This window comes from Myodes glareolus, chromosome 21 (genome assembly GCF_982192425.1).
Source record: "Myodes glareolus chromosome 21, mMyoGla1.1, whole genome shotgun sequence".
In the NCBI taxonomy this organism is placed as follows: domain Eukaryota; kingdom Metazoa; phylum Chordata; class Mammalia; order Rodentia; family Cricetidae; genus Myodes; species Myodes glareolus.
In genome coordinates this window covers 64,589,376-64,597,623 of record NC_142046.1, presented here as the reverse complement: position 1 = coordinate 64,597,623, position 8,248 = coordinate 64,589,376, and the positions used below count along the sequence as shown (strand labels likewise).

At 50.0% G+C, this 8,248-nt stretch overlaps 1 protein-coding gene across 1 annotated transcript; it reads right to left on the bottom strand.

Annotated features, from left to right (window-relative positions):
* Window positions 1-3,944: 3,944 nt before the first annotated feature.
* On the bottom strand, window positions 3,945-7,444 carry Aplnr (apelin receptor). The gene has a single exon (XM_048426064.3). It carries the CDS (start codon window positions 7,191-7,193, stop codon window positions 6,063-6,065), a length of 1,131 nt encoding a protein of 376 aa, XP_048282021.1. The 5' UTR covers window positions 7,194-7,444; the 3' UTR covers window positions 3,945-6,062.
* Between the last annotated feature and the right edge of the window lie 804 nt (window positions 7,445-8,248).

Here is an 8,248-nt window from a genome sequence, read left to right as displayed (position 1 = left end):
AAAGATTTCCTCCACCAGCCTGAACATGCTCTTGTCTAACAGAGAAAAGCCTGAGTTCTAGCCGCCAGCCCTGCCACTTTCCCACTGTGTGACCATACACAAATTATTCCCCTTTTCTTCTGTTTTGACCTCGGATGTACTATCTAGTCAATGAAGAAAATAAGGCTAAAAAGTTTTTCAAATCGTTCCACAAACCAGGTCATGGCTGCTTGGCCATGGTTATCCCTAGCTTCTAAGATAGTTCTGCACTACAAGTGTGTGATGAGTAAAGATTTCTTGGATGAGGAAGCTATGGTTGGACTTAGACATGCTTGTTACCTGGCAAAACTCGAATTGAGGCTTAATTACTCAATATGGCAGCAATAGGAGATAGGATCTTTGGAAAGTTCATAGAAATATTACCACCATGAATGGGCCAATATCTTTTTCAAGAGACTAGGCAAGACCCCTTGAGACTGGATTAGGTCTCCTGGGAGCAGCTTTGATCTCAGAGGATTGGATTAGTGACTGGGAGAAGGGCTTGTTATAAAGCAAACCTGCTCCTTGTACTTTGACCACATCCTCACCATGAACTGATGAAGCAGTTTACAAAGAGATAAACAATTGTTAGCATCATGCTCTTGGGCTTCCAGAATTATGATCTATCTGTATAAACTATTTCTTTTATGAATTAATTAGTTTAGAGTATTTTACTATGGCCACACAGAATGGTCTGGAACTATAAATATACACACTCTCATAACTTTTTTTCTTCTTAAGACAGGGTTTAAAATTTTTTGTTTTAGTGACTTGAGGCTTTGTCTGTCCTTACTAACATAAACTTTCTTCTTCCAGTCATCGACCAGGGAACACTAACCAAGGACTGGGGAATACAGCCCTGGGCTGGCCTAGAACTCACATTGTAGACCAGAATGGCCTTGAGTTCACAGGGATCCTCCTGCTTCTGCCTCCCGGATGCTGGAATAAAAGGCCTGAACCACCACACCTAGCTAGACTCTAACATTTTAGCATTCTAACCTTACATGGAAAGCACTGGAATCTACCCAGTATTTTCAAATGCTTTTTTGAAAAGCTATGCCCTCTGGATCATGCCCTGCAAGCTGCCAACTCAAGAGCTTAGATGAAACAGAAGCTGGATGGTGGGTGGCCTCATCTAGATCACCCTGGTTTCTGGAGGTGGGTGGCCTCATCTAGATCACCCTGGTTTCTGGATGTGAGCTTTTTGCTAAGCAATCTGTCCACCTCTTCTTAGAATCTCTTTCCAATAAGCCCAGAGTAAAAGGGTCTAGAAGTCCCCAGTCCCTGGCAGATGACTGGAACAAGATAGCTTATGTCAGCAAGGACAGACAAAACCTCAAGTCACTAAAAAAAAAAAAAAAAAAAAAGATTTTTAAGCGTCCATCCCCATCCTCAATTCATATAAAGACTCAGATTTTTGTCCTAGCTCCCAATCTTCCTTGTGTCCACGCTTTGAAACTCAGACAAGTTTTTCTCTTTGGCTGACCAGCCGGTCTCCCAGACTTGGAGTGTTCATGTATGAAGCCAGGACGCAGGCTCTTCCCAGCTCCGGGGGGGGGGGGGGGGGGGCAGCTGTGTTCTGCGTTATCCCTGGGAATTTCTTCTGCCCAAACATTCCACCATTAACAGCTCTCCAGCCACACTCGAAAAGGCAGGTTCCTGGGGGGCTCTGACATCTCCCCTGCTGCCCTGCCGAGACTCACTGAAACCTCCGTGATAAGTTCTGGCCCTCTGTGCCTTCCGTCTCAGAGCTGACCCTCAAACCTCCGTGATAAGCTCTGGCCCTGTGTGCCTTCTGTCTCAGAGATGACCCTCTTGTTGTCAGCACTCCGCGCTCTGGCTCAACCCACAACCCGTGAGCCCCAGCAGTCTGCTCACTGATCCTAACCAGCACAGTGCCTGTTGTGGAAGCAAAGGAAGGTGTGTGCAAACAACTGGACTATTGACTGCTCTATAATTTTATGATGTTTTGGACAACTTGATTCAATTTCACAGGAGACTTTGAACAGTACCCATATTAAAAGAAAAGGAAAACTCAGCTCCTTGGTATAGTCGCAAATTCCTGATGGATTTTCCTTTTTAAGAGGAAAAGTGGGTGCCTTGTCCTCATTGTGCCGCTACTTTCTCATGTCCCCCCTCCCTGTGCTCTCTCTCTCTCTGTCTCTCTCTCTCTCTCTGTGTCTCTCTTTGTCTCTCTCCCTCCCTCCCTCCCTCTCCCTCTCTCCCTCTCTCTCTCTCCCTCCCTCTCCCTCTCTCCCTCTCTCCCTCTCTCTCTCTCCCTCCCACTCTCTCTCCCTCCCTCTCCCTCCCTCCCTCCCTCCCTCCCTCCCTCCTTCCCTCTCCCTCTCTCACTCTCTCCCTCCCTCACCCTTCCTCCTTCCCCCTCCCTCCCTCCCTCTCCCTCTCTCTCTCTCCCTCCCACTCTCTCTCCCTTCCTCTCCCTCCCTCCCTCCCTCCCTCCTTTCCTCTCCCTCTCTCTCTCCCCCCTCCCTCCCTCTCTCTCTGTCTCCCTCCCTCTCTCTCTCTCTCTCTCTCTGGTGTAATGTGTCCGCTCCTTGTTCTGTCTCCGCTGCCATCTCTTTCACTTATCCTCTCTCATCTGCTTCCCTCTCCCCCAGCTGTCTGTCTCTCCTGCATCTTCACCATTCCCTCACAGTCCCTATCCTGCCCGGTCTCCATGTGTGCCTGGCATCTTGCAGATGAGATTACATTTTCTTTCCCAACCATCTGGTGCTGTCTTCTCTGTACTTGGGGGAAGCAGCAGTATTCCATGGTCAAGACTGTGGGCTTTGGAGTTAGATTCATGCCTCCAGGCCTGGCTCATCCTCATAGTTATCATGTGACGAAGAGATATCACTAATCTCTGTATCTCAGGTCTCTATAACAGCAAAGTCAGGCGCAAATGCCCCGCTCAGAGGAAGGCTGCAAGGATTAAGTGAGATAATGCCTGAAAAATTCTTAACACACTTGTAAAACTGTATAAACATGAGCTCCTTGCTAATATGCTCTCTCTCTCTCATTCACTCGCTCTCTCGCTCTCTCTCTCTTGCTTTCTCTCTCTTACTGGTGACTGTTTTTTGTTCCACCTGTAAAGTCATTGACCTCAGGGACGCCTTCTTTGAAGAACATCTAAACCTAATATTTTCCCCACAAAGATCACTCCAGTCTTTTCCTCCTTCAAACAGATGGTAATGCACAGCCCAGTTTTCGTGGCCTCAACTGTCTTGTCTGTGTGCCTGCCTTAATTCAGGTAGACTTTATCTGGATGAGGTATCCCTGGCCTGACCTTCCTGCAGAACCCACCTAGGCTGTTTTCAGTGCCTGCAAACACCTGAGAGAGTGCAGACGATTCTGAGTCCGTAGGTCTGGAATAACATCCAGGGACAGGCATTTTTAAAATAATCAGATCAATGCTTCCGATTGGAGAACAGAGATCAAATGTCTGCCTTAAATGGGTGGCAGTGAATGAATCAATCAGCAAGTGATAACAGATTAGTAGAGATGAATGACTGAGTCAGTAGGAGAGAGTGATAAAGGGAGGAAGAGAGGGAGGGAGGGAGGAAGGGAGAGGGAGGAAGAGGGAGGGAGGAAGAGGGAGGGGTAGATGGACAGAGAGTAGACAGTTGCTGTCATTTTCCCCCAGATACACCTGTACTCTCCAAAATGTGTGGCCGTTTGTTCTGTGACTTTTAGAGCATGAGGCTTAGCTCTGCCCTTTCCTTTCCCAGCCCCCATCTTTTCACTTTCCTGGTGCCTGTTTCTCCATCTCCTCTCAGCCCCATTCCCTTCTCCCTCTTTGCCCCCCACTGATCCCCCCCCCCCGCAACCATGTGCCCCCTCTCACGGCTACTGAAATATCCCCACACTGCAGGCTCTGACACTTCTGTCCGAGCATTTTCAAATGAGGAGCCTTTGGACACACCAGCGACACAACACAGTTTTATTTGATGAACCACAGTGGCTAACAAGATCAGAACAGAGCACATTCTGTGGAAGGGTGGAGGTGGGGAAAAGAGGCAGCCTCTGCTATCTGTCCCACGCCATGGTTGAGCTTCCTGCCTCCTAGAAGCCTCCTGCTGCCTGTCCTGGCTGCTCTGAGGGTGGCCCTGGCCAGAGAAAGTAGCTGTGTGAAAGTTTCTGGCCTGAGGCATGCAGATACTCTGCTGAGAGGAGCTGTTTTCTCCCCCACCCCAACCCCCAGCCTCCCTCTGCTCCAGAGATGGTCCACCTGCATCAAGCCAGGCTCTTCCTGTTTCCGTAGCACATGTCTTCTTCTTCGTTTCCAGAGCCCTCCAAGAACAAAACCCGGAATATACACACCCATTTCCAGCACACAAAGGCCCCACTATGAATTTTGTCCTTGAGACCTGGGGGTCTGCCGCTCCACTCAATCTTTCCCCTACCTTACCCTCCCCCCAGCCCACAGGATAAAGCAAGAAGCTTGGTCCTGTTGGGAAGGAAAACAAAAGCTCACCCTGGATTTTCATCCTGTGGCCTCCTTAGAAAGAGGACCACAGACCCTGAAGAAAGTGAGAGTGTCTCTAAGTTTCTTCTTCCCACTGTGGAACTGGAGAGGAACTGGGGCCAAGCTCTGGGCTTCTCCAGCCTTAGGACCAGATGCGACTGAGGAAATAGCTCCCTACAGAAAGCCTAGCACAAACACAGACTTCTTTCCTAAATACGGACCAGCCGTCGGAGTTCCCCAAGTCCAGTGGGGGTAGACTCATACCTAGCCTACATTTCATCTGTATGTTCATTCTTCCCCCAAGTGGACTGCAAGACCTGCAGGGGTGCAGGGGAAAGTGAGGGAGGGTTCATCTAAGTTTATATGATGTGTGTGTGTGTGTGTGCACACACACACACACGTGCACTTAATTATATATGCCCACATAGACAAAAAGCAAACAGCCTTACTCAACCAAATGATTCTTGGGGCAAGTAGCACCAGCACCTATGGAAAACGTCCAGGAGATGATGGCATGAGGAAGGAGCCAGGAGAAGGATCTGTTCGACTGTTCACTGTTCACAGTTCTGTAGGAGACAGGTGGATGCGGATGGGGGAGGGGAGCCAAGCAGCAAACAGACTAAATACAGATCCCCTCCAACTCCTCTTCCTCTGTGTTTCCCCTTCCCAGCTCCTGTCCATGGGGACGGGATGGTCCACAGCTTCCTCAGTGCTGTGGCCTTGTGATTCTCGCAGTCAGTTATAAGCGAGCAGGAAAGGACGCTGGCTTGTTGGTAGGACACATTATCTACTAAGCAATGCAGAGATTCTGCCAAAGAGAAATCTCTATTCAAAAGTCAGTCTAGCCCTGGTGTCTGGACCAACAGTGAACTCATCCAGCTTTTGGAACAATCCGGAACTCCTGGCTCTGGGGACTGAAGCATTAATTCTTTGCCTACCCACAACCCACCCTGCCCTGCTGGCTCTCAAAACAAAAATAAAAAATAAAAAAAATAAAAAACAAAAAACTACATAAGAACTCAAAGGGTTATCCTTCACGCTTCATTATTCTTAACCCTTAGGAGTCCAGCAGGAGAAGAGGTGTGGGGGTATAGGTAGGTGATGGACAGACTGAGGGAGGAGGAATCCACTAGAGAGAGTGAGTAATTAAACAGTGAAAGTTTCTGCAGCACAGAAAACAAAAAAGGGAAGAGAGGGGAAAGGGAGTGCTGCAGGGCTGAGGAAAGAGCAAAAGGAAACACACTTAGTCAAAATTCATACTTCAACATTTTAGGGTCCATATAACTTTCCCCATTTGATATAAACACAAAAACTGAATCTTAGAAAGGACAGGAGACTTGTGCGAGCCTTGGGAATACTGAACAGCTGAGCAAGAGTCTGTTTGCAAGGCTCTATCTCTTCCTTCTAAACCACAAACCTCTGAGGAAAAAGTCAGCAAGACAGAGCTTGGAGGCCAGAAGCAGGGAATGGAGCCAGGGGTCAGTCAGGGAGAAGGTGCAACCATGCTACCTGGTTCTCAGAGCGTGAGGGTAAAGTTTGGGTCAGACCCAAAGCACCAGACTTCTCTCTGGCCCCAGCCCTAGTCCACCAAGGTCTCTTGACTATAGGGAATGGATTTCTCATGCATCTGCTCTCCTCCCTTTCCCATGTTGGGGCCAGGGCCCTGGCTGTGCCCAGAAGAATAACTGGCTGACTTCTCCCCGCTGCTGCTGTGAGGGCTGCCTTTGCACCTGCTCTGGTCACAGCAGAGCATAGACGTGCAGGCTTGGCGGAACCGAGGGTCAAAAAAGGCGTAGAGGAAGGGGTTGAGGCAGCTGTTGACGTAGCTGATACAGGTGCAATAGGGAAAGACGTTCATGAGGAAGCTGTCAAAGTCACAGGGCCAGTGCAGCAAATTCCCCAGCATGTAGAGCGTCTTCACTAGGTGGTAAGGCATCCAGCACAGGGCGAAGGTCACCACCAACACCACAATGATGGTGAGCAGCCGGCGTCGTTTCCGCAGGCCCTCAATGCGCTCCTTACGGAAATGGCCCGCAATGGTTTGGGCAATGAAGAAGTAACATGTCAGCATGATGGTAAAGGGTACCACGAAGCCGACAGCCGTGGAGGACACCCCTAGGCCCACCTCCCAGGCCCACTCTGAGTTTGAGGTAGCCACCATGGAGTAGTCCATGTAGCACTGGACCTTGGTGCTGTTTTCTGTATTAGCAGTGGAACGGAACACCATTACAGGCACGGCCAGAAGGGCAGCCAGCACCCACAGGACGGCTGTGGCCACAGCCCCGCTGACCCTCAGCCTAAGCCGAGCGTTGGCCACTGGTCTGACTATAGCCAGGTATCGGTCGAAGCTGAGGCCGGTGAGGCAGAAGACACTGGCGTACATGTTGACGAAGATGAGGTAGCTGCTGAGCTTGCAAGAGAAGTTTCCAAAGGGCCAATCAAACTCCCGGTAGGTATAGGTGGCCCACAGGGGCAAAGTCACCACGAAGGTCAGATCGGCCACTGCCAAGCTGGCAATGAAGATGTCAGCTGAGCGTCTCTTTTCCCGGCTGCTCCGAAACACGGTCCAGAGCACCAGGCCGTTACCCGTGGTGCCTAGAAGGAAGACCAGAAGGTAGATGGCAGGGATGAGGGCACCAGAGGACTTCCAGTCTTCGTACTCACATTCGGACTGGTTGTCGGCCGCATAGTAGTAATTATCATCTTCCATATTGATGAATGCAGCGAAGGTAGGCTGTGAGTCCCAGGGGCACCAGCTCCGGAGCTACAGCACCCACTCAGCTAGTGCCCTCAAGGGAAGAAAAGGTCTGAGGGTGCCCTTGCCGGCATGCAGACCGAGCTCTTCTGGGAGCTCAGACCCGGCAGGATGTGCTCCTCAGCAGCTTCTCTCTCTACCTTCCCCGTCCCACCCCAGCTCAGCTAAGACACTTCCTTGCACCCTCCTGAGTCTCTGCCTCCTCCTAAACTCTGAACTCCCTCCTCCCACCCCCAGGCCAAGCCCTCCCTCTCTAGTGAGTCTTAAGATCTTTAAGTTACAGCCCACTTTTTTTTTCTTCTTGTCACTGGATAAGTAGACTAAATTGACCCCTACTGTGCTGGGCTGACAATTATCTGAGCTTTGCAAGCCTGTTGCTCCTCCTGGCCCCACCTCCTCTCTCTCTCTCTCTCTCTCTCTCTCTCTCTCTCTCTCTCTCTGCCACCAGCCTGCACCCCAGACTCTTTCCTCTCCTTTCCTCTGGCCCCTACCTCATGCCTGCCTTCCAGGGTATCTATCCCCTGCTCAGTCTTCACCCTCCTATTCTCACCCTCTCCCAACCTTCCTAACTGGGACAAATTATGCAGATTGAAACCCAGTTTGACCTGAATCCGGGGCAAGCATGGGGCAGAGAGGGTGTGATATTTCACAGGGGTGTCCCAGCATCTGGACAGTCCCTGCTGACCCTGCTGACTTCCACCCCACCCCCACCCCACTGGGACTCAGCCTTTGCTTCAACCCTCTTTCTGAGAACTTTGGTATTTTGTACGCAAAATCATAGTGAAATTTCTCCACAGTTCATAAATGACTGGTGGACCGCAGTTTGCAGTTTGCAAATGGAGGTGATAGAAAGTTGGTGACAACAGTGTCACAAATGGAAAGAAACAGCGACAAAGTGACTGCTAGTCAAGCCCTTAAAATCTATGGGGAAGCCCAGGCTTAAGGTGAGTGTCTTACCACAAGTCACGGGATAAATTGTGTTGTGGTTGGTTGTTTACTTCTTCTTCTTT